The sequence below is a fragment of the Augochlora pura genome, chromosome 1, assembly GCF_028453695.1.
Source record: "Augochlora pura isolate Apur16 chromosome 1, APUR_v2.2.1, whole genome shotgun sequence".
Lineage (NCBI taxonomy): Eukaryota > Metazoa > Arthropoda > Insecta > Hymenoptera > Halictidae > Augochlora > Augochlora pura.
The window spans coordinates 4,744,656-4,771,615 of NC_135772.1; the positions used below are offsets into that span (position 1 = coordinate 4,744,656).

Genomic DNA, 26,960 nt, shown 5'->3' on the forward strand with positions numbered 1-26,960 from the left:
TACATTATCAAATTGAATTTTATGACTTACGTAGGTCTTATCAATTTTTTAAATATTAGCAAATTTGATAAAGATTAATTGAAAACGTTGCATGATAATTTTTAGAGAGACCGCAAAGGCTTAATAATTTAATACTCTTCACAGTAACTATTTTAAATCTCATCAATGAGGAACCCACGTGTTTCGTTTCTGCGAATGATTAACTATTGTCCAAGCTTGATAAAAGAATTTCTACTGTCTTCTAAAGACATAAAAGCTTCTCTGAATCATGTAATTTCACTGTCAGCGATACAGCAAATTTGTAAATAATTGTTTCAATAAATGCAAGAGCTGTAACGTAGAAAATCGAACAAATCTACGTCTACTATACTAGTATCGTTAGAAGGATCTCACTATATACTCGTAACAGATGTACATATACACGCGTACGCACATACCGATCGCGCACGATCAGGTAGAACCAGTTGAATCGAAACAAGAAGTAATTATTATGCCAAGGTCTGAAGGCTGCGTGTGATCGGTAACGGTTCCCAATTCGCGTCCACGCTCTTCCACAATGTCTCCGCTAATTAACGAGCAGTCGTTCTAGCCGCGGAATCCGCGGCATCGAAATGCCAGACTCGGTAAATCGCCGCGCGTCGATGCCTGGTCTTTTTCTGACCGATCGTTCGGGAGCAAGGCTCCATTGGTCGGCGCTATTTCTACACAGGGTGTCCCAGAAGTCACTTATCATAAAAGACATAACAGAAAAGAAAGGGTTGCTGAGATTATTTGTAGTAATTTTTTCCTTGGCGAAATTTAATTTCGAGGCTTTGTTTGCCATTTATTAATGAAAAACGCTGACGAATGAGAGGCGAGATTAAAAGGCGCGTTGGGGAGGAGCTAATTCGGGGATTTGGGCGGAGTTGGCGCAGATGCTTTATGTTAGCTGAGCTGGTTTCTGATTGGACAGGGTATTTTGTTCATAAATTGTGAACTTTGGATTGAATTTTCGGAAAGGAAAAAGTTGCTGCAAACAATGTCAGGACTACTTACTTTACAATTTGGGAGTAACCTATGGGGCGCCATGTAAATTCAATTTTAGTGGCCATCTGTAACTCACAAGGAGTCATCTTTAACTCACAAGGAATCATTTGCACTCTCAAAGAGTCACCTGCAACTCACGAGAAGTTATCTTTAACTCTCAAAGAGTCATCTATAGCTTTCAAAGAGTCACCTATGACTCTCAAAGAGTTATCTATCATCTATAGCTCTCAAAGAGTCATCTATAGTTCACAAAGAGTCATCTATAGCTCTCAAAGAGTCACTTATAACTCACAAGGAGCCACCTAAAGCCCTCAAAGAGTGATCCATAACTCTCGAAGAGTAATCTATAACTCATAGTCACCTGTAACTCATAACGAGTCACCTGTCCGCCCCGATTGAGTTACAACAGTCCGATTAACGAGGAACGTTACACCGATTATCGCGATTATACCCGCGATGCAACAAGTCCACGGGCGTCCCGCACACGCCGCTACACGTGCAGCGGCGCAGCTGCAAGGGATCCTTGCTGCTTGCCATTTCCGATAGATCACCGCGCTAACCCGCCGCTGATAATTATTCCATCGCTGCGAATAATTAGCGAATTAGTGTAACTCTAATGGTCTCAACGTTTCCTCTCTGTGCGGGATCTTTATTAGCCCTTGGCCCGTGTCTGACAGACGCTGCTGGTGTTTTCTGACAGCCATAATCGTTGCAAGTTGATTAAATTCCTCGTGCATCGGTGTCTCGTTGATTCTTATTTTTTAAATCTATTTTTTGGTGAGCTAGGATATTATATATCTATGGTATTATACTTTTTTTTATGTATTGGACATTGTATAGTTTAAAAATATGTTGTAGATTATATAGTTTAAAAATATATTAGTTTATATGATTGATAAAGATTATAGTAATCCTCGTGCATCGGTTTCTCGTTGATTCTTATTTTTCAATTTATTTTTTAATGATCGAGAATATCATATATCTACGTTGTTATATTTTTTATTGTACAGTATATACTTTAAAAATATATAATTTAAAATCATATATAAAATTTATAGTAGATTAAATTTCGTACAAATGGTGCAAGTTAAATAAGGTGGTTGATATGTGAAATAAAATTGTTATAAAAATGCACCTTGCACTCGAAATGGGACTGCACTAAGATCGTGAAAATATCGTCGACGTCTCGACAAATTCGCCAACAATTATTACAAAATAACGACGACCTATAGCAAAGCCATGTTGCCAAAATCGTTCATGCCATTTTTCCTCAATTAATTCTCTAACCATTAGTCGAATCAGGCTGCCATTTCGCGAGCTTTCTTCGCGCCGACCATTACTTTGCCCACAGAAACGAAATCCCATTGTGCAAAGCCGGGACATCGGTATATAGAGATATCTGTGCGAAAAGAAAAAAAGATTGCCCCTTAAACGGGGATACCTTTTTGGTTGATCGTAGTTTTCTCTACGCGCGGGACAATTATTCTGCCGTCGGTGCCGACGCGACGGTCGGACTCAATAACGCCGGTGCAAAAAGTATTGTGCAAGTATGTAGGAGTACCTTGGTACGGCCGATATGCCTTTCACATAACTGTGAGTAAATGCCAGGCCGCGCGGCTCTCCGTACCCCACCTCTCTCAGATGGGATCTATCCTATCTATTCCAGGCGAGCAATCGAAGTAATAACTTCATGTCGGGACGCGGCCGCGCGTTTTGTCGAAAAACCAGCAAGGTCGGGCCACTGACACCCCTCGTGTCAGCCAGATCGATGCTGGGATCGAAGCTGCGTGGATCGTATGGAATGATCGTCCAGACGGTGCTCGATACAGTGGCTTCGTTTCTATCCGGGACCGCCTTCTTCTTGACCCCTTTTTTGTACTTCAATGAGTTCGACTCGCGATGAAAATTACTAGGAAAAATTACAATTACAATATCAAAAATCAAATCAATTTAGAAATTATTTTAAAATTACAATTACAGAAATTAGAAGGATGTTGTTACTAGTAAAAATTAATAGTATATTATTGCCAGTAAAAATTAATAGTATGCTATTATTAGTAATAATATACTATTCTTTATTCATATGGATGTCTTATTAAATATGGTTCATTTTGGAATTAAATTCTAATCCTCCGTAATTAATATTTAAGCATTCGATTAAATTTAGGCATTGAATAAACGCTTCTATCTCTAATAAGAAATTATTGCAATTGAAAAATGTCTAATCGCAGTATCTGAGGAGAAAATGGTACGTCAAGGGGTTAATTGCTGCGTGATCGATTCGTGGTTTAGTTGATAAATGATTCTGATATTTGAGACTTGTATAATCGACGTACTGCTGTACAGAGTGTCCTAAAATTATGGTACCTCCAAGAAATAAATAATTCCTCCACTCGTCTCAACTAACATTTTTCCTAGCAAAATGACAACTCACATCCTTAATTACCATTTTTAAAGAAAAATACTGTGACCAATAAAAAACGATATCAGCTGATCCAAGACAGTCGAATCAACTAACAAATTTCTGACTAACAATATAAGATCGCTATTAGAAAATCAACCAATAGGATAATTCATAATTAAAGTATTCATAATTATTAATACTGCTTGTAACGATGAGGTTGAACGCCTCGAACAAATAGCGTTTTATAGAGCCAAGAGATGTTAAAGAGTTGGTTATCAATACCGATTGAAATTCTGTCCGGAGTTATTGATTATGCAATTGGCGACGGATCGTGAAAGAAGACAGATCCTAGTTACAGTACACGTAGACCGCTTGTGAATGGGAACACCTGGATTTTCGATTATGTAAGATGAACTTTAGAGAATTGTCAGAAATTCGCACGCGGGAATGATCGGTATTACATGTATAATAATAAATAAAATTATAATTAATCTATGCCATGTATACCAATAGTTTAAGACAGTAGACAATACTTTATTTAATTAGACGGAGAAGTAAAAATATCAGAATCATTTAAAAATAAAAATATATAAATCTATCATTCAATTTTCGTTCCGCAAAATTACCTATAATTATTAATTATTTTTTGCATTGATATTTCTCGTTTAAAAATCAGGTGCACCGAGCTTGCATTTAGATGCAATTTAAACTGCATTTAAATTTTCCTCGAGTCTATTAGATCGTGATTAAAATTACCTAAAAATAATATCAGATTTAAGCGATGATTTCTTTCGTAAATACTGATAAAAATAAAAATCGAATTAAAATTGTTTTTGTATAGATTATTCGAATCATCGCGCGATCGAAATCCGTTCCAGCATTAAAGACAGTATTTCTTCGCGGTAGGTAGTAGGTAGAGGTAGGTACACGCTGCTCATTGCAAATGCCAAGATCAAATGCACGCCGATGACGTTGACCCGTTTTCGAGGATAAATCACTGACCACCGTGAACGTCATTTTCCACGGCACCGACACGATCTCGCAGTCCGCGTGTGCAACTTGTGTGCATCTATCTCTGTTTCCTAAAAGGCGATCGGTAGGGATGCGATCTCAAGTTCAATACGTATTAGGTAATAAATCCGTGGCGATTTTACCCTATCCATCGAACTGGATTTCCAACTGAGAACAGTGCTCTTAAACCGATGACTTTCTGTTTCTAAAACTAGTTGTATTTTGTAACCAACTTTCTTAAAGCTGCCGCGACCTTCACGCTTAGTAAGATCACGCAACACAATGAAACTAATTGTCGCTTAAAAAGTGCGATGCTTTGTCTGGCAAACTAGTCTAATTAAATCGCTTGCATACGTATACAATATGTGCATATGATTAATTAATTTGAATGGCAGTATATAAATTAAAAGTGATTGAGGTCCTAGAATATTTAGAATATTCTTGTCATTATTATTATTATTAAAATATTTGTACAATGATTATTCTATCAGTAATGTTCCCAAGAAATTAATTCTACTGTTATGGATACTTCCATTATCTGCCATATGGCTTCTTTATGGAAGAAAGGTATTCTTGAAATTACCATAAATAGATTCGAATTCCAATCTAACTATATCCGTTCTCTATTAGACAAGGTAGTTAAACAGTAGCGATATCGAATGGTGGAAACGGATACAGCGCAATGAAATTGCAACGACAGCGGCAGACATTTCATTGGCAATTGTACCCATTGTCTGAATTTAATGTTCTTTGTCCAATAAAAAATGTATCCGTGGAGCAATTTTCACTTTAGATAGCTTAAATTGAAGCTGAAAGTGTCTACTTTAAGAACTCGGAACGTACATTAACGTAAAATTGCCTGGGATTTTTTTATGATTTTTTGAATCAAACTATCGGGGGTATTACGCCGTCTGGAGCCCATTTTTGGTCTTTGGGCGAGTTTTCAATGACTTTCCCGTGGGGGAATTTGGACTTCAGGTAGCTAAAATTGAAGCTGAAAGTGTCTACTTTACGATACCAGAAGCTACATTGCCGTTAAACGGCCTGGGATTTTTTTATGATTTTTTGAATCAAACTATCGGGGGTATTACGCCGTCTGGAGCCCATTTTTGGTCTTTGGGCGAGTTTTCAATGACTTTCCCGTGGAGGAATTTGGACTTCAGGTAGCTTAAATTGAAGCCGAAAGTGTCTACTTTACGATACCAGAAGCTACATTGCCGTTAAACGGCCTGGGATTTTTTTATGATTTTTTGAATCAAACTATCGGGGGTATTACGCCGTCTGGAGCCCATTTTTGGTCTTTGGGCGAGTTTTCAATGACTTTCCCGTGGGGGAATTTGGACTTCAGGTAGCTAAAATTGAAGCTGAAAGTGTCTACTTTACGATACCAGAAGCTACATTGCCGTTAAACGGCCTGGGATTTTTTTATGATTTTTTGAATCAAACTATCGGGGGTATTAGGCCGCCTGGAGCCCATTTTTGGTCTTTGGGCGAGTTTTCAATGACTTTCCCGTGGGGGAATTTGGACTTCAGGTAGCTAAAATTGAAGCTGAAAGTGTCTACTTTACGATACCAGAAGCTACATTGCCGTTAAACGGCCTGGGATTTTTTTATGATTTTTTGAATCAAACTATCGGGGGTATTAGGCCGCCTGGAGCCCATTTTTGGTCTTTGGGCGAGTTTTCAATCACTTTCCCGTGGAGCAATTTGAACTTCAGGTAGCTTAAATTGAAGCTGAAAGTGTCTACTTTACGGTACCGGAAGCTACATTACCGTAAAACGGCCCGGGATTTTTTTATGATTTTTTGAATCAAACTATCGTGGGTATTAGGCCGCCTAGAGCCCATTTTTGTTCTTTGGGCGAGTTTTCAATGACTTTCCCGTGGAGCAATTTGAACTTCAGGTAGCTTAAATTGAAGCTGAAAGTGTCTACTTTAAGACCTTGGAATGTACATTCCCGTGGAATGACCTGGGATTTTTTTATGATTTTTTTAATCAACTTTTCGACGGTATCAGGTGGCCCGGAGGTCATGCTAGGAGATTAGGTGAGTTTTTAATGGCGTTGAGTGTCACGGTTGTTCCGCGTTCGATCGTCCCGGATGTCGCGCGTTTAAATGCAAGTCGATGGAACCATCGACGAGTCAGAGTGACAAATTTCGCCAATGAACAACGTCGAACGTCTCGGCAGGGTGCCATTTACAGTAACGAGAGGTTCTCGGGCCTTCTGCTCTTCTGTCGATGTCCCGAGAAACCGTCCCCGTCGACGACCTTCCGTCTCCCGTCGGCCGCACAAAGCCTTCGCGTCTCAATTAAACCCCGGCCGGACGGAAAAATTCCCGGACGTTTGAATTACTTTGCAGCTCGTGAACGGAGGAAATAAAAGAGGAGGTTATTTTCTGTATAGGCCTCCTGTGTGTGCGCGCGCGCTGTGCCAACGCCGCCGCAGAATCGTTTCGCTCCTTTCACGAGTGGACGAGTTCGTTCGGACGGTTCGCGATTAATTTCGATGGCCTTGACGAACGAGCGCGCGAAGTAAGGCTACGGGAGCCGAGCATTCGCGGACGAAAGTGTCTGGCAAAATGGCCCGCTTTAGAATGGTCCCATTGTTACGAGCTGTAGAATTTTTGTTAGAGAAATTAGAAGCACGAGCAATGGTCTTTAACAATATTTTTAGAAAATTGAGGAGAATATTATGAATAGTCCTAGGTATATAGATGTTAACAGAGATATGTATAACAAAATAATTAGAGTTGGTTTAGGGGTGGGGGTGGAGGCATTGCGTGATGCACAGCATTTTTTCTGAGCGAACATGTCTGCTTTATCTGAAGGACATGTTCATTTTTAAAACGGAACCATGGATCACCTACGATTGCGATCTCCCTCGAGAAAATTTCAGTGGCCATGACCACTGAAGGCCTCTTGACATTACAGACTTAAAACAAAGTCGGAACAGTCTAATAAATAAATAAATCGCATCGTTCCTTTGCCTTTTCAAAACTCTCCTATTTTTCTATGACACTACCTTGCCAAAAATAATTTTTAAAAAGAGTTACTTCTTATTAATTAGAAGTTGATTCATGAATTGATTTGGCAATGACATTTTTAATAAGTTTTCTATGTTTTCCATGTCTCGCGTTAGGCTAACGGTGTCCGCTCAGCGCCCCGAGCAAGCCTTTCACGATCACACACGATCAAAGGACCGAGCTAGAGCTGACACGGGGCACGCGGTTCACGTTTCTCGTTCCTAGACCCACTATCCGCTGGATAAAGCTGCTCTCCTGCTCTGCTTTCCTGACGTAATATCGCAAGGCCGCGCTAAGAAACTGTTCAACACGAACGGTTTGTCGTCAAGACGCTCGGAACAATTGATTTCATAATGATCGGCCACGAAGCACTGCACGCGCTCGTGCTGCCGCATAAGTGCCCATACACTGTGCACGTATAACCGTAGAAATTAAATACATTTTAGCGTTTATGTCTGTGACAAGGTGCAAGCAAAATTTATTAATAATTTCACAAGATATATTAGATATATTAAATATTATAAAAATTGTCAAAGTTGAATGCCTTGAAATCTGACGAAATTGTCTTCCTTTTTTAATAATTCTAATAAATAAAGAATAATGTATTACTATTCGTAAAAATTCTACAATTATTCTATATTTATGAGACATTTATTATTCTATATTTAAAAGACATATATTAATATTCCTAAAAATTCTATAATGTCTTTTATCTTCTTAAAAATATATCCGACACATTTATTTTGAAAGTAATTAATTTTAAAATTACCATAGAGAATAGACAGAGAATAAACGCCACTTGTGGGCGTAAAACAGGAAATCGAATTGTTATACGAACGGGAGAAAAAAATCTCCTGTTTCATTAGCGTATAAATTGGCAATAATGTGTTTGCATAAAACTGGGCCGCGCTTGTTTTTTCGTAATCAATATCTGATCGAAAAACGAAAGGACATGCGCGATGATTATCCGGTATTATAACAGTGCCGCGTGGACCGTCTCGTATAATTATCAGAAAAGTAGCCTGATTAAATCAGAGGACCGCCAATAATAACCGGAATTTGCATAGCGTTCGCCATAATCTTCGACGCAGGCCGAGATCATTTCGTTCTTAACGCGTTCGCTGGCCACCCGTTACATTTCCCGACCGTAATTTGTCAATTTTAATGGCGAACATTTATCCGGAACGATTATTATGTTAAAATACGCGCTCGGAACATTTCAAAAATTTTTTATTCCAGGTTAAACATAACTGCGCGACGAATTATGTTTATCAAAGCATTGGTGTATTTTAGCGATGGACTAATTTTATTAGAATTTAATTAGCACTCGATGTTTCATCTTGCACGAAATTGAATTATTATTTTATTTGTGTCGGGTGATACTTAGCACTGTTTTAACCCTTTACTCTCGAGTGGTGACTCTAAAGCAGTACTGGAGATTTTTATTTGACGTTTCAAAATTATTTTTATGTTACCTAAATTATTTATTTTTAAACGATTGTTCTATAGACCGAATTTCATATATGTAAATTGCGTTAATGGGTCGTAGAAGTGGAAATTAAATTGTAGTAAAAAAGGAGTTAAATGGTAGTAAAAATTGAATTAAAATACTAGCAAAAATAGAGTTAAAATGGCAGTAAAAATTGACTTAAAATAGCAGTAAAAATTGACTTAAACTGACAGCAAAAATTGAGTTAAAATAGCAGCACAAATGGGGTTAAAATGGTAATAAAAATTGAGTAAAATAGCAGTAAAAGTGTAGTTAAAATAGCAATAAAAATAGCAATAAAAATAGAGTTAAAATGGCAGTAAAAATAGAGTCAAAATTACAGCAAAAATAGAGTTAAAATGGCGTATTAACAGCCTACGAACGGCCTAAAAACGTCCTCTGTTACAAATGAAGCCGCCTCTGGTACCACCCTTAGACATTTTAAAGACGTCTTCTGCACGTCTGACAGACGTCTTAAATACGTCCAGCGCTCACTAGAATCCTTGCCAATGGAATCATCGCGCGCTACTCTCGCGCACGTGCACGTTCACACGCGACTCTCCGCAAAAACGTTCGAAAGGACGGACGCCGTTCTCCGGCGAGATTAATTGCGGCGATATCTTCATTATCGGCTAGCCGCGGAACGGTGACGTCTGTCGTTCCACGGCTGCCGCGTGATTTACCGTCCGCGCTCGGCAGACACCTCTTCGTGACTCCGGCGAGATTGGCTCTTGTCCCCCCCATGGGAACGATTTTTGTTTCCCGTAATAATGCCGCCCGTTTCGGCGCAGCCATTGCATCGCGGAGTTCAAATAAATCGTGTAAAAGAGTACACGTAAGCGCGGTAGACGTCGTAAATTTAACGCGACGTAAATTAATTTCGTTTACGCATTGCAAAGAGCATTGTATAATTATATTGTATAATTGCTTTTTTGTCTGTACAGTTTCTTAGTTTCTTTCGTTTTGGAGCGCTGAAACACAGGCTTCAATTTTTGAATTGTTTGTGGTACATTGTATAGGGCAAGGCGGATATTATATAAGTTATATTTTCAACCATCAATGATAGTACTGTCCCTCTGGATAAGCCATATCATTATCTATGGAATAATTACGCGAAGGGAGAGAGCGTAACGCGGTAGGTCGCAACATCCAGTAACGCTTCGAAGCCAAGAGGGTCTGCAAGTTGTCGCAGCATCCGCCGCAAGTCTCGATCGGGGTCTCCAGAGTCGCCAAAAGTAGCCGTGCAAATAAATATCGGCTTCGAAAGTTCGATTCATCGACTCGCCGGTGACGAAAGTTCGAAGACAAATCGCGTTCCATGGCGCCAGGCATCGAAAACGTCGCGCGGCGGTCGTTAACCATGGCCGTCGGGGACCACACGTCGAAGAATGCAAACACTCGCCCACGCATGAGGAAGTCATTAAGATGATGTATCTGATACGAGACGCCTCCCGACCGCTCAATGACCTGAATACTTATCGCTCGTCCATCCGTTACTTTCTTACAGAAATAAAGCCTCGGCCTGTCGCTCTCCGTCTCGTTCCCTTTCCCGTTCGCATTCCTGTTCCCGTTCCCGTTTGCGTTCTCATTCCCGTTTCGTTCCCTTCCCAGTTTCTTTAGGATTCTCTTCTGATTTTTCTCTCGTTTTCTTTCTGATTTTATTAGGATTTTGTGCAGGTTTTCTTCTGATTTTATGCAGGTTTTATTCTGATTTAATTCAGATTTTGTTCAGATTTTTCTTTCGTTTCCTCTCTCATTTTCTTCTCATTTCCTTCGTCACCACTTCGCCACTTCCTCAAGTTCATCATCGTCTCAGTTCCCATTATCGTTCCATTCCCAACTCTTTCGTTTTCGTCGATCAAGCAACCAGCCAGCTCGCGACATCGCGATTATCCAATACCGAAAGAAAGAAGTCTCGTAAACGTTTTCACCTCTGTCCTTACCTCTGGCGGCAGATCGTATCGTCGGTACCGGTTACTTTAAAATAGAGCCCGAAACGATTCTCTCTTTCGTCGCGTTTCGTCGTCGTCGCAGCGACGACGACGGTTCATCGGCACACTTCGCCGGCAACCTTTTCTTGCTACGAGCGAAAGGTCGGGCGACCCTGTGTGTGCGTGTGATTCAGCGTGATGCTGTTCATTTTCGATTTGATGGATGGCTTCGGGGGCACACCGTGGAATGGTGGTACAGTAGAGGTGTACGTCCGTCGCGCGCTGCGCATTGTGACACACGCTCGCCGTTTTGCCCACGGTAAGATTGTTCAACGGGATAATGTTCGTTGCTAGCCAGATGTAGTCGGATTACGATTATCTGGAGTAATTAGGCTACGTGATGTATGGACGGACGTGGTATGGCATATATACTTTGCGTTATTCGTAGGGGATAATCTCGTTTATCTTGAACATGCTTTATGTCCTGCGGAGGAGAAGAGAAATTTATTACCTTTTTCGTGTGGGATAAATATCTGCGCGATCCGAATGTGGGTTGCTATTTAAGGAATTACGACGCCCTATAAATGGCTGCATTATTTTTATTATAGTATAGTTGTAGGAGAAGTGTTTTATTATTTAATGCACCCTTTGCGTGCATATTATATTCTGTGGTCAATTTTGTGGCATTTTAATTATATTTCTATATTTAATTCTGTAGCCTTTCAATTATATTTCTATATTTAATTTTATGGCCTTTCAATTATATTTCTATAATATATTAAATTCTCTGGCCTTCCAATTATATTTCTATAATATATTAAATTCTCTGGCCTTCCAATTATATTTCAATATTTAATTCTATATCCTTCCAATTACATCTGCAATTTGATAATTTGCCAATTTTCATCTTCAAAAATCAAGGAAGCAAAAAACTGCATAAAAGCACTACTTCATCGCCTAGCTAACACACCTTTCCTGTTTGTCTATATAAAGCACGGGTTGCACACCTTACGTAAATTATATAGAACTGGAGTGTGGGAGGACTGAAACATTTATTACGGTGTCCCCCGGGTACGAAATTACGCCACTGTGCATTGTGTAAGCATTGCCGGGCGTACACGCATGCTAGTTAAACTTTCGCTGGCGAGACATTGAAAACTGACCCTTACTTTTATCGATGACAAACCTCTCGTTTTCAGCGGCCGCGCGCGCACGCCGGGGCCACATTCTCGATGAAAGACGCTCGCTGAAAAGAGCACGGTCGAACGGTTGCATCTCTTAAAGTTCGAAGAAAGCAATAAGAACGCGTCGTACGATGCTGTTTGTATTACTTTGATTCGGTAAATTTTATTAAAAAATGATGAAGGGGTGTACGATTATTTTGAACTATTAATTACAATATTAGAATTAGGATAGATGCCCCAATTATCGTATCATTAAATTAAAAATTTATTGAAAAGGGGATGCAGTGCACTTTCATGAATTTTATATTATTTTTATATTATTATATTATACTATTTAAATTTTAAAAAATAGCCATTATATCGTATTGAATCTAATGGGGTTGGTCAATTAATTCATTGCATTTTCGTTCTCTGTAAATGACAGACTTTATCCAAGAAAATAAAAGCTCTAATAAAAATTAATTAATTCAATAATAATTCAAGACTCGAAGATCACGTTAGAAACAATGATTATTCGACAGACATCGACAGAAGAGCATGACGCAAAGTAGTTTCGTCCGCAAGGTTATTTTTTACGGGTTTCCAAGGTTAAATTGTTAATTTGTAAACAGTTGCACATCGTGTTTTCGCTGCATCGTGTCGCCGGACACGTTGAAATACATTCTGGTATAGATATAAAATGACCTAACCTTGGCGTCAACTTTGCCTCCGAACGTGAAAACAAAGGTGCAAAATTATGGTGTCCATCGGTATCGCGAAAGATTTGTGCAGAGTCGAATGTGCAGGTACGACGCTACGGCGTGCGCGACGATAAAAAAATAAACAGCGTGCGCTTAAATGCAAATCAAGATCGATCAGATTGAGAACGCTCGGCGTAACAAATTACCATGAGAGAAACTACTTTTCTGTCATCGTGTTCGCCGCTCGACAGCGCGGACGAATTCTAAAAGATTTTTTCTCTGCATAGTATTAGATGCAGAGGAAGAAAATAAGAGATGTAAAAATGCGAAAATAAAATTCCTTGTATCGATATTTTAGATGAAAGAGAAATCTATGGGGAATATTATATTTTATTCGAACCATTTATTAGACGCTTGCTAAATACTTAGCAATATTTTTTGCAGTCGATAATAAATGCTGCAGCACCCTAATTTATAATATCTATTATATTGTATTTATAATATCTATTAGATTCTATTTATAATATTTATTAAATTCTACTTATAAATTCTGTTATATTATATTTACAATACCTAAATACCTATTATATTATAATTTACAATATCTACTATATTATATTTATAATACGTACTGCATTATATTCACTAAAATTTAATTAAATTAATAACTCCACAATTAAAATAATACAATACCTAAAATACTGCCTCTAAAATTTATCAAATTATATTCTCTGCAATTATTTCTTGTCCAAGTAATTCTTACTTAATTATTAGTTCAATATTTCGATAATGCAGGAAGTATAATGAGAGCAGGGAATAATTGGAGTAGTACCTAACGTTATTATTCTTCCAGTTATCATTATGATTTCAAAGGAGCTGTCTTTTGCAAGGACCGTTCATTACATTCTATTGGGAAATGCTGATACATTGTACCGTATCAAAGCGGATCGAATCCTTAGAAAAATACGGGAAAAGAAAAATTAATTTCACCGCAATTACACGTCTACGGTAATAATTTTAATAGTCTTGTTGTTGCTTCAACCTTGTAATTACAAATCAACTATCTATTACTCTTACAACACTATTACTCTTGGCGGACTAAAATCCCCCCACTCCGTACTCAAAGGGTTAAACAACCCTTTATCGTCAACGCGTTGCTTTCGCAGAAGAGAATAATTTTTATGGTTACATCCAGGTCATCTCAATCTTCGATTTACCTCGATAAAACCTATCATAACTTGGCGTAATCTATTATATAATAATAATTATTAATATTAATTATTTTATAGTAGTCTTTGGCATAGTCTCCATATAATTTCGTCAAAACCTCGACACAAGTTCATCCTCGAGAATTTGAACGCATTCGCGGTGCACCGTAACAAAGAATGTGGAAGTCCGCGGTGCAGGATCGCCGCTCGAATTTTTCCCGCCATGGTGTAGAGTACTAGCGCAGCATTGACCTTGGTCGGGCGAAGTGCACCGTCAGCGATACCGCGCGGCGTAAGAAGGCGGCAAGAGAGGAGAGAAATGACCGGAATGAGAAATCCCGCTGGATATCTGTCCGGGTTCGCTGTCGGAACAAAAGCAATGGTTTGACGGACAATGGTCGTCGCAAAAGGAAACAATTAGTCGGGAAAAAAGACTCGCTTACATTGGGGCCGAACGGGTTGGACCGGCTGCGAAAAGGGGAAGCGTGATCGGGCTCCCGGTTTTCTACCCGTGCACACATGCGCCGCGTGTTACACACCGCACCCAGTCGCAACCTTGATTGGCCTCTTTTGTAGATTCCTCAGAACCTGATACGATACTGTCATATCCTCTAGAGCTATATTGTACCTGCGCGCTAGACCCCTTAACAATTGAATATACGTAAGGGCGGCAAGGGTTGAGAGTCTTGGTTGCTTCAACCCCTTGCAACGTAATTTCTTTCGCGGTTAAGTAGATTTAAGAAATTATTATTTAGCAAAATTGCAGTGCTATGATTACTGTAATTTATTTAACCCTTTTGGTACGAGGGGCCGAGCTGAAAAATCGCATATAGTCAATCTTTATATGGAGATTTTCCTATGAATTAAATAAAATCTGTGAATTAAATAAATTCTATTAACTCTCAAATTCGACTCAAGGTTCTTTTTCTTTTGCCAAGTGGGTCAGATTGCGCGTCGAGTTGAAATAACGATTCGGGGGAGGGGGTAATACTGAGTATTATACCCCGGCTTTTGCGCCCACAAATCCGCGATTCTTTCGCGCTGAGTTTACCTTTTAACACGGGCCGCGCCTGTGTGGATCGTCGCTAAGATCCTATAGTATTTTAATTACACTATCGCGGACCCATATGCGTCAACGACGAGCCGACATGTGCAACATGTGAGTGAAAGCAATCGAAATCATTCGCTGCTCCTCCGCGTTGATTCATCACTGGACTACGTAATACTGTGGAGTTGTCTGTGAACGTCTGCCGACCCTAAAGGGGTAATGACTGCTACGAGCTATTAATTATATATTCATACAATTATGTTATTTATATAATTATATTGTTTGTACAATTATATAATTGTGACGACACGAGTTGATCGCTCTATAGTTCGATCACAATTGTAAACTGTCCTTTGGCATAAGGGTTCCTTGACAACCCCTATTTTTAGCTATTTCTTAATTTATTTTAATATGTAAGGCACCGAATATACTTCAATAAGTAAATTCGAGCACCATTTTTGGTAATAAATTGACGCAACTTGCTACGAGTTTTGGACTCCAGTTTCTCGACTTTTGTCCATTGTTAACAGCACTGTACGACATCGGCGAGTAACTGGACGGTGCCATTGTCGAGTGAAGGTGGTAGAACAGTGATCTGTCAAGCGTCGACGGTAGCCAGTGTACTATCTAATCTAATTTCATCGGGCACACGTAACACCGTCGCGCCGAGTCTCTCGCGTCGTCCATGCTCGTGAGCTCATTCACAGCCTAATAAAAATCACGATTCCTTGCCGGTGACGGGGCCGTCTTTTTCAAGTCGCCGCACCTGCATATTGTTTATATCTCGCTGATATAAACATAGGTCCAGTATTACCTCCCTCCATCTTTCCTCAACCCACTCGAATTCCTTCAATCGCGTTGATCGCGCGTGTGCCGTTATTAACGGCGTGTACCGTTACTTATTTATTAATAAATAATCGTGAACGAGAACGATGATCCAGATCCATGGATCGTCTGCGACCAGGCACCAAATTTGTCCGGCCTGTCACGGCCAGATTTATCGCGGCGCAGGCTATCGAGAGGTGCGTTCACCCTGGAGAGCACCTGTCAGTCACGCGATTTTAATTAGATCGGGCGGGAATCGTGAAGGCTCCGCCTGTCGGGACGAGACGAGCGAAGAAGGTCATTGGCAAGGTTTCCGCGTTCGTCCGGATGGATGGTTAATGGTCGCTATACGTTATACATGGAGGCGTTGAGATCCAATCGCTGCCGACTGAGGTGGCAAAAATTCGACTTTAAATTGCGAGTGGTAATTACCATTCTTATATATCTTATTTTCGAAAATAAAATTATTCGATTTGTTCCAAGTAATATAGTTTGATTAATGAGATACTTTTTTACTCGTTGGTACAAATTTAAAAAATTATATTTCAAGCAATAATTTACTTATTAAATGCTAGAAAATATCTGTGCTATATTTTGGCACTTTGGCTTTACTTAATTTATTATTCGTCAGTTATTAATCTGGTATTCATTATATTTTTTAATTTATATTGCTACAGCTTGAGAGAAATTAAAGGCAGATTTTTTCGATTGCAGGAAGTATTCGAAAAATTATGGCAACAATTATACGGGACCCCCTGTATAGCCAAGCCAACCTCGTTCCATATTTTCCAAGACAGGGAAAGAAACTATTCCAAATGTTCGCGATTTCGCCGATGCTAAGCGGAACAAAACTTGCCGCAGAAATAAAAGGCATCTGCAAGGGTAATAAGTGGGTGCACCTGGAATGACCTCATCCGAAGTATCCGCGCGGACGCGACGATACCGCGCGTTCTCCTTTCAACAGGAAACCGTTCTAGAGATATCTGGTCGGGGCTTAAAACCTTGTCGAGCCCGCGTACACGATTTATAGAAGCGCACGCACCTTCGTTTTTGCACGCGCGCGCGCGCGCGCTGCTCCGTGTATTAATTCTGACGAATCGGAAAACACGTCCGCGAAACCATTAATCTTACTTCCGAAAGGGTTGCTTTAATATTACCGTGATTTACCGGGCGATCTGCTTATAATTAAGCGGAACTTTTAGTTCTTGTACAAACTCGATTGGTTTCTTATATATAAATCAATTCGATAATCTATAAATTATTGCCGGATATTTTTGTAAATTTTATTCAGCATTGGTTTTGACAAGTACCTTGCTCTCAGATTTTTCATTTATTTATCGGAATTTTTATTATCGTTTCTTCAGCGTGGAAATTAATTGACAGTCGAGAAAAAAGAAATATTAAATATTGAATAAACTAATTAATATTAAAGTAAACGCCATGACTTGAAAATTATTCAGTCGGTAGAGATTTAGAGATTGAATGGTTTAAAGGTTTCATTTGTTCAGCCCATTTCACACTAACACAATTAGCGAGCGTGCAGGCTAGGAATAAGTGTTTCATAAACATTTTAATTTAAATCGCAAGCGATTAGCACACCACCTCCCCCGATAATCATTTGATTGACCTTTCACGAGCGGCGCAACGTAAAATAATTACATGTAACACAAGCGAAATTTTCTTTACCGCCGAATTGCATTCGTTGGGAACGTTTCACGAATCAAATACAATCGAAACGATTTTTATTAATTTTTATCCACTGGTGAGAATAATTACAGATTCGCATTTTTATATTTAATATCTGTATATTTGATATTTTAATATTTTATATTTCTAGATTTTTATATTAGAAATAATTAAAGATGGGAATATATGGATATCATTTTTACTGGAGCGTTGATAGATATGTAAAAGTTATTTTGATTTTATAATTATATTCGAAGAGAAAATTGAAAGGGTAATAGTGCTTGTATAGTTCTATTTTCTGTTGTTTCTAATATAGAAATTAATTATCCAAGCCACTGTATATTGGCATTAAACTATATTTAAAAATAATTATAACAGGACATGGTACTTTTATAATTCTATTATCTATTATTTATAATATAGAAATTAATTACACAGGCCACTGTATATTAACAGAGGGACCTTTCTTAAGGGTTTCTTCTTCACAGGAAAATTTCGCATCGCGGAATATCCCATAACACGTAAACGGCATCGAAGTCTTCGTTGTCTCGCGAGCGCTTAATTTATGCTGTTATTATGTGACTCCTCGCGGCATTCGGAAGACAACGGTGCGCAAGAGAAAGGAGTATAGAGGGCGCAGGGCAGAAAAATGCGTAAAAATGTTATACCCGCGATACGGGATCGCTGTGCGTCGCGCCGTTAATAATTTAAAGAGGCTCGTACCTTCCGAGGCCCCGGTTTTACTGCCGACTTTTTTCTCTCTCTCTCTCTCTCCCCCTCTCTCGGCTTGTCATCCGGCTGTTCGACCGCCCGTAAAACGCTCTGAATCGGATTTTTGCAATCTTCGCGGAAGGTCGCTTGATTACGTCACCGTCGCGGACAAACGATCCGCCGACTTTAACGCTCCGAACGCGCCGCACTTTAAATAACAATTCCTTATCTTTATTCACCGGGCGGATAAAATATAGCTGTCCGTTTAAGAAACATCATCGCGATCGAGAGAATCGACTGCTACAAGCGATTCCTCGATACATAGATGTGTACGGTGGCTCCGCGAGAGCAGTCGGATCCCTTACATTGGTAGCGTTTACCATACGAGAGACGTACCGTACCCGAGAGGTACATATGTTACCCCTTCACCGGATACGTGATTTTTGACCTTTCTCTCTCTCTCTCTCTCTCTCGCTGCGGAGGCAAAAGTGGACGAAAGATTAACGAAACCTCTTTCGTTGGCGTTCCTTATCTAAGACTGTCATGGAAATTATGCTATTTTTGGGCGGGGAGAATCCTCTTTTGTCCTGAGAAATGTTAGCATTATTTTTTCTTAAGTTATCTGAAATAAATTGGTGATTCTATAACTCATGATTTATTTTGAATATTTTTCTTTCGTAGAATAAATCAAAATTCACGTAAATTGAGGGTAGGGGGTGCATTAGGTCTTCCTAAATATTCTATCAGTTGTAACATTTTAAAAAATATTTTATTGTCAAGTATACAAATTATTTTTAATTTCAACCCCTACGGTATAATATCTGGAATTCCTAAATAATGCTAGGTAACCCCTTGCGCCATTTTTACAACTAATTTATTTTACAGCTGCATTTATTAGCTCTGCCTAATTTTTAATAATGTCCTTAAAGCAACGAACGAATTTTGATTTAATGTACAATATCCTATATATATTTATTAACAGTGCATAACATTTAATAACAGTATATACGATAATGTGCAAGTGGTGGAATGCATACTTAATATCAGTGCAAGGGGTGAAATTTAGCGGACGCTTTCGAGCGTCAGTGTTACAGGACTTTGTTAATGTTCTTGTTGTTAACGTTCCTTGTTCAGAGAAAATATCGCCGCTCGTTGGCGCATGTCCCTAGAAGTTTCTCCGCGTTTTGTGTCGGCATTGTCGCTTGTTGCCCGGTTCCATTTGGAGCGGCAAAGGTCGAAGAAAAATAGGAAACACGCGGGAACACGTGCAACAAAATACATGCTCCTCCAGTGTGCAGAGAGTATACAGTGTCGGTCGATATATAGGGTTATCCAAATTAAGTGTCATTATACTAAAATAAAAGAGAAAATATTTGAAATATTCCTGGTTCTTTAATTTTATTTTGTTAAAAATCATTGCATAGTATTAATTGTGGAACACTGTTGGTCAAATTCCCACCCTTGGTAATTTAACCTAATTTTCTACGAGAGCATGAATATTGAATATTTAACGATCCCTTGAAAATAGGCAAAAAGGATTTATTTCTTCAAAAATTAAAATACCCCTTTAATTTTAATTTCGTGGTTGCTAGATTAATTTTTAGAATTACAGCCGAGTTACCATAATCTAAAATAGGAACTAATGGTGTAATAATATTGTGAGTAGGGCGAAAACCTCCCTTTAAGGCAAGCTTTAATTTTAAATCTCTTGGTTGCTAAATTAATTTTTAAATTACAAGTTCATCGACATTTCTGCGAATATCTCGCAACCATAATCGAAAATAGGAACTAACGGTAGAACAGTGAGTAGGACGAAATGCTTTATAGATATACACCTGTGCCACTTAATAAAAACATATAGAACCACAGGGAACGCGAAGACAACGGTAAATTAGAAATCGCCTCGATAACGGATCGCCCGGAGAGCATAAAAGGACCGCGAAATCTTTTTCTAATTAATTAACGCTCCGTCGGGACCGAGTAAATAATTTCAGCTCCGAGATTTCCAATTAAAATGAACACACGGCATTGTTGAACCATCAACGACGATCAAATAAAAGGAAATCGTTGACTCGTTAAATGCGGAGTTTCTGGGCGGGGAATTTCATTTCACCTGCGCGTTAACCGAGTTTCAGCGACAAAAAAATCGGCCGATGTTCGAACGACCATAAATGTCGTTATCACTAAAATCCTTGTAACAGGAACGAAAAGAGCAGACAAAGGAATGCCATCGATGCATTTTCCGAATTCTTTCTTTATACGACCGCACGGTTAGTCGACAATCCTTGTTCAGACTGACAACATTCTTTCCGATGCGAATGCTGTTAGACTTGTTAAGCTCTTTTACGTACTAATGACTTTCGCGAAGATCGGCTGCTGATTAGAGATCAAAGAATATAGATCGAAATTGTTCTCTCAGGAATCACCGTCCGAAAATATCCCTCCATATGGTCGCGATAAAATCGCAAATTAATTCACCGTTGCCGGCACGTTTCTGAAATTTTTATTATTAATCTATGAAGTATGCTAACCCAGCTTGGGTCAAGTATGACCCGGAACTATATAAATATAAGTATACATATCACAAATTATAAATATTATAAATATATGATCTCGACGGGAGACTTAACAGTCGCGAGCCTGGAATATTTCAACGACGTCGGCCATTTTTATTGTCCGTATAATTTCTTATTTTACACACTGCACCTCGAGAGACCTCTGTGCACCCACGAAATGACCCGCGTAAGGTTAAGCCGACCGTAAAGCGACGAGTTTATTATTTTCGGCGGAATTGTTTGTTCTGCGTCCGTAATTTTCATGGTCATAGAGTTACGGTTGCCGAGGTCGTTACTTACTATTAATTCACAACAATCGAATACATGAATATATTGATTGTAACAGTGACCGTCCGTCACGTTGAACGTCTCTCGCACCTGCTAGTCCCGCTAGCATCGCGACAATGAATCTCACTTTTTCGACAGCCGCACCAGGAAGCGCTGTCTGATGGCCATTGTTTGCAAATTCGCCGTGGGTTATTAAAATGTTTAATAGAGATGCTGTGTACATATCTAGACGGGAATAGCTATGGTACAATTTATACGGTGTATAAAATATGTAAACGACAATATGACAATTGTATGTATATATGTTATGTACGTATACAGGGTGGACAAATTAATTTATTTTGTTGCTCTCGATTTTTTGTGCAATTGCAAATTTTTTTAGCTGAAGCAACAAAGTTTAAAGAGAATTTTAAGTTGGTAATATATAGGGTGGGACCATGCAATGCCTTCAGTTTAATTTATTTTTTTACTCTCTATAACATGGTTTAACCCCTTGTTTAAGCTCTATTAAATATGAATATTATTATTAAAATATAGAAACAAAGCTAAATAAAGACAATAGAGGAAATAAAAATGATCTGGTCCTGTAAGAAAAATTATTAAATATGAATAAGTGCTAATAGTCGCAGCATAAAATAAAGCTATACTGCAAAGGGTTAAAGAGAGCTATACGAGGTGGTATTTTCTTGAAAAATGCTCCACAGCCTTATCTGTACAAGCTAGGAAATGAGATGTTTCGTAAGGCAACGTCTCTGAGTAACCCTGAGCACTGAGGCCACCTCGAACGCGATAAAAGCTGCACCCGTTCGAAAACTTTCGAACTCGCATAGGCGTAATTTATAAATCGCGCGCGGATGCACCTGACGCGGCCTTCGTCCATCCAGAATGGCCGGACGAATTTTATCGTTCGCGCACGGCGGATTGAAAAATAAACCCGGTCTGACATGTTCCGCGTGTCCTCGCGACGCGAAGCACTTACGAGCTTGTTCACGGTTTCTTCGTGTAGCTTCAACGGGGCACTTTGTTAATATTTTATTATAAAGCAGCGTCCGGATCCTTCGAACACCCTGTGCCCCAAGGTGTGTTCGCCGGTTATTTGTGTACTACGCATTCATCCTCATTATTTCACCGGCCTTAGACATCATGCGAGCCACGGACACTTAATGCACCGGACACTCAATACGTTCTTGTCGCCGGCTAATTGACCGCTCGCCGAATTAACCGGTTCGATCGGTCACGCATTGTTGACAGTTCCGCGACGGCTTCGCGCTCGTGGACCAATTATCTTAGCATTTCCAGATTGATTCCTCTCGATGTTCTCGTTAGGGATCATTAGCGACTCGATTCAGTGACGCACGAATACCTTATCGTCCAATGCGAATCGTCTATGTATTTATGATCCAGTTAATGAGACAGGGATTGCCAGCATTGAAATATTAACCCTTTGCACTCGATGCCACTTCAACTGCAAATCTAAAATAATTTTTCTGGCTTCCAGTGTTTTTAAATTATATATATTATAATTTTTAAATCTAAGCTTTGGCGATGTCTATTAAAAATAATTTTGGAATTTTAATGGCGCCGCAGAGTCGCCAATCGAGTGCTAAGGGTTAACAAACGTCTAAGTGGACTTTACCATTGCTTAATCGTTGAAGAAATATATAATTTAACAGTCCCAAATTAATCCAATATTTTTATAATATATATTCACAGTAAATTTAAATTAGCATTGAGAACAACTTGGACCTGAAATTAAAAAGGGAAGAATTTCCAAATAAATAATCCTTGTGCTCTCCACTTATATATAAAAGTACCTTAAACTGAAATAAGACAGCCAGAGGGTGGAATTTAATGGCAACTTCCGCGACCACCCGCGTAGTCAATGTCAGAAACATTTAAAAAATGATTGATACTATGGGAATGGAAATTAGCGGCACGGTATATAATTTCGCTGTCAGGCATAACCTTCAGCCCTCCAACTTAATGCGACCATCGTCTGTCACATTGACGTAAAACGGATTTCTTTCGCAGCCCATTAAAACAAAGAAAACGTCTTAATAAAAGTAAATCCTTGACACTTGGGCGCCGCAGAGATCGTAGGGCGAGGGGTTAAGGAGACAATCGCCGGGACAAACCGAAAGGAATCGTCCTGTACGGGGTTCCCGGGTAATTGATCGCGAGTCCCGAGCGATTAAATAAAATTCATGGACGCCGCGAGGTGATTGATTCGCCGCGGAATCACCGGGGGAGCCGAAGATATTACCTTAAGAACATGTTTGCACTGTCCGTTTTATTTCCTCCGTCGCAAATTGCTTCTGCATTCCGTTGAACCGACCGGGCATGTTTCAGGTACTGCTGCAGGCGGCACTGATGTGGGACGAGGTAGCCGCTGCCCCGGCGAAGAGGAACGACATACTCGCGGGCACGGAGTTCTTATCAGTCTTCATAAACGGCGCGATGGCGACGCCGCCGCAGCGTCGCAGGAGCTTCAGGCGCGGCGGACACGGCGCATCCTCGACGTCCTCGTCTTTGTCGTCGGTGTCGTCCTCGTCGTCCACGTCGTCGTCGTCGTCGTCGTCGACGTCGGGATCGGCGTCGATCGGCGACAGCGCGACAGCGGAGTCGCATCAGCACGAGGCGTCGATCTATCGAATATCGCGGAACCCTGGGAACAGACAGGTGGTGCCGCGAGGACGGAACACGAGCGGCCGCGAGGAGGTCGTCCGGTTTTATCCGATCAGTCACAAGACGTTGGAGAACAGACAGCAGAATCTCGCGTCGTTGATCGACGAGCTGAGCACGAACAGCGAGATATCGTCGACGCGGCTAGCGTCGCAGAGCTCGTCCACCACGGTGACGTCGATGTCGGACGCGTCGCAGGGGTCGAAGATGAACGCCACCGGGAACAAAGGGGTCAGCAGCCAGAAGGTGATCGGAGTCAGCGTGACGTCTACCGTGGAAGCGACGCCGTACAAGGTGCGAGTGGAGCATTATGACAACGGGGAGCAGGTCGGCCGGCTGCCGAGCGCCACCAACAGTTCCTCCAGAGAGTCGAGCAACGCGACGACCAGGCCGGCCACCACAAAAACCTTGACGCCTGTCGGAACCACCAGAACGACGACCGCGTCGACGACGGCCTCGCCTAGGACCACCTTGACGATGACGCCCAGGTCTTCCGGCTTCGTGACCGAGGACCTGAGCAACATCGTGTCCGAGTCGAACAGGAGCGAGTTCTCGGTGGACGAGGGGTCGCCGAGCACCAGCTGGCACGGCCAGAGTTCGGTGACCCCGAGGCCGCTGAACAGGCACACCCCTGCCAACGGGGAACGCGAGGGGACCAACGCTAGCTCCCACAATCCTCCGGAGGACATGATCACGCTGCCCACGGAGGAGAATTACGAGCTGCCGGAGGAGAACTCCGAGCCAAAGGAGTACAACGAGGAGCCGATGGAGGGACCGTCGGACCGCGTCCAGGCCCAAGGTAGAAAGGCTGGCAGGCACTACGACGCCTCGCATTACAATCGGCCGGGGACCAAGGTGTACACCCAATCGCCGAAGGGCTACAAGCCTGCTAGACCCTACAGCGAGCCTGCGAAGGTCTACGGGGAGCCTGAGAAGGTCTATGGCGAGCCTGCCAAGGTCTATAGCGAGCCTGCTAAGGTATACAGCGAGCCTGCTAAAGTATACAGCGAGCCTGCAAAGGTCTACAGCGAACCTGCCAGGGTTTACGGCGAACCGGAGAAGGTCTACTCGGAGCCCTCGAAGGTCTACTCGGAACCAGCGAAGGTCTATTCCGAGCCTGCAAAGGTCTACTCGCAGCCGGCCAAAGTCTACGGCGAGCCCAGCAAGCTCTACGACTCCGAGGGCCAGCCGCTCAGCCACGCACGCGGCGGTGAACCCAACGAGCAGAACTACGAGGTCGACGAGTCCACCAGCGTCAACAGCAACGGCAACGTTCACGGACCCCAGCTGATGCTGACCGACCCCTCGAACGCGTCCGAGGTCGAGGACGGCCACAAAGTCGGCTACGTCGTCGAGGGCAGGAACTATAGGAAGTACAGGGTCGAGGAGCGGACTCCCGACGGCTTCATCGTCGGCGAGTACGGGGTTGTTAGTCACGACGACGGTTCCTTGAGAGGTGTCCGGTACACCGCTGACGGCACCATCAATCCACGGCTCATCTACGACGCGCTGATGAAGTTCCTGGCCTTGTGAGTGGTCCGCGGGACGAATTACTGGACGGCGGTGATAGAGAATACCGTAAATAGACGCGGGTCGACGGGTCCCTTAACTTTCATCGAAGTTGACGGAACGAACCTAGACGCCGACACGACTGATCCTTTCGCTGTTTTCTTCTGTTTCCTACTTTTTTACTCTCTTCTCTTTTTCTCTTCTCCTCTTCTTCTGTTTCTCTTGCTGTTTCAGTGTTTTATCTCTCTTCAACTCAACTGCCTCAGAAAGTAATTTTAAGGACCGACCGCTTAGGATCTAAGAAACCTCTCGCGACTGTCGATCGAATGATCATTGTCCAATAAATAGGAACGCGGGATGAGACACGAGTCGAGGAATTAATTTCTAACCAATGCAAAGTCATTGCTGATGACAATCAGCTGATTGAATTGTTTTCCTTGCATGTGGAGTTAAGTATTTTCCTGAAACGTTCGCATGGATTGTTTCAAGAGTAGATTAGCCACTGGAAAATGATAGATGCGTTGATCAATATTTTTTGAAGTATTTAAATAATTATGCAAAAGCTCAGAAGTCTCTGAGGATATGCAGGACAAGAATGTCTGTATGCATATAAAATTAATTGTATCTTCGACTCGAATTTGTTTTCATGCTTCAGAATTATATTTCGTTAAGATATAAATCTGCAAGAAGATGCGAAAGTTCATTCCATCTTTTAAAATATTATTTCGCTGGAAATAATAGCTAGACAAAGCTAACGCAATTTAAATGAAAATGTGCGACTCTTGCTAATAAAACAATGATCTCGGCGTCTCCAAAAGCATGATAACAACAATTAATGGATACCGTTTCTACTCAAAGTATTTCGTTCCATTGCAACGACAAGTAAAGAGGGTACTTAAGCACGCCGAGTTAACCCTTTGCACTATAATAAATCAGATTTAGTCCTTCTGTTATCAAAGCGTAGAAATGAAATTAAGTAAAGACAATGCAAGAAACAGAAATTGTCTGATCCAATTAGGTCCCATAAATTGTCAAGAATAAATTGTTAAATTAAAATTATAAAGTATAAATAGAAATAGAAATTGTTACTAAAAGAAATGAAAATTGTCTGGTCTCACTATTAAAAGTATCAAGAGAAAATAAGTGCTAATCAAAAAATCGTGAAAGGAATCGCAGTGCAAGGGGTTAATGCCGGCGCTAATCTTCGGTTAGTCGTCACTCCGTCGTTTCTAAGGTCTGGAAAAGGTCACAGCGATCCTCCGCAGGCTTCGCGATCGAGTCTTTCATTAGAGAGGTTGAAATTAGAAAGAATACGAAGTTAAGGATTTAGATTCATCGACAACTTTTATAACGACGAAACTGACGCATCCGGTGTGCCGGACTTATCAGAGGATCACTTCGTGAAAAAGTGAATCATCGTTCAAAGAGACTAGCGCACGATGGTCACCAGGCAATTTGTCGCTCCCAGGATAGTTTAAACAAAATTCGGGAAGCTTTCTCGGCGCATCGTATATATATTTCCTAAAGAATAATTTTTTTATTCATTAGGCTGTCAATTAAAAGGTGCATTTGTTAGAGTACACCTCTTGGGAATTTGTTAAAATTAATCCTTTTACTGCGGCGCGTTATTAATTTAAAATATCCAGTCTTTGATCTGTCTTAAGACGTTTTTTAAAAATTAAAAAATAATTGGTAATTTA

General features: G+C 40.7%; 1 protein-coding gene across 1 annotated transcript in view; it reads left to right on the forward strand.

The window, feature by feature from the left end:
- Window positions 1–25,306, forward strand: part of LOC144469429 (uncharacterized) — a 48,144-nt gene extending 22,838 nt beyond the window's left edge. Inside the window, exon 2 of the mRNA XM_078179692.1 lies at window positions 23,419–25,306. Coding sequence (XP_078035818.1) covers window positions 23,419–25,284 — 1,866 coding nt within the window. The 3' untranslated portion in view covers window positions 25,285–25,306. The remainder of the gene's footprint in view (window positions 1–23,418) is intronic.
- Window positions 25,307–26,960: the final 1,654 nt, after the last annotated feature.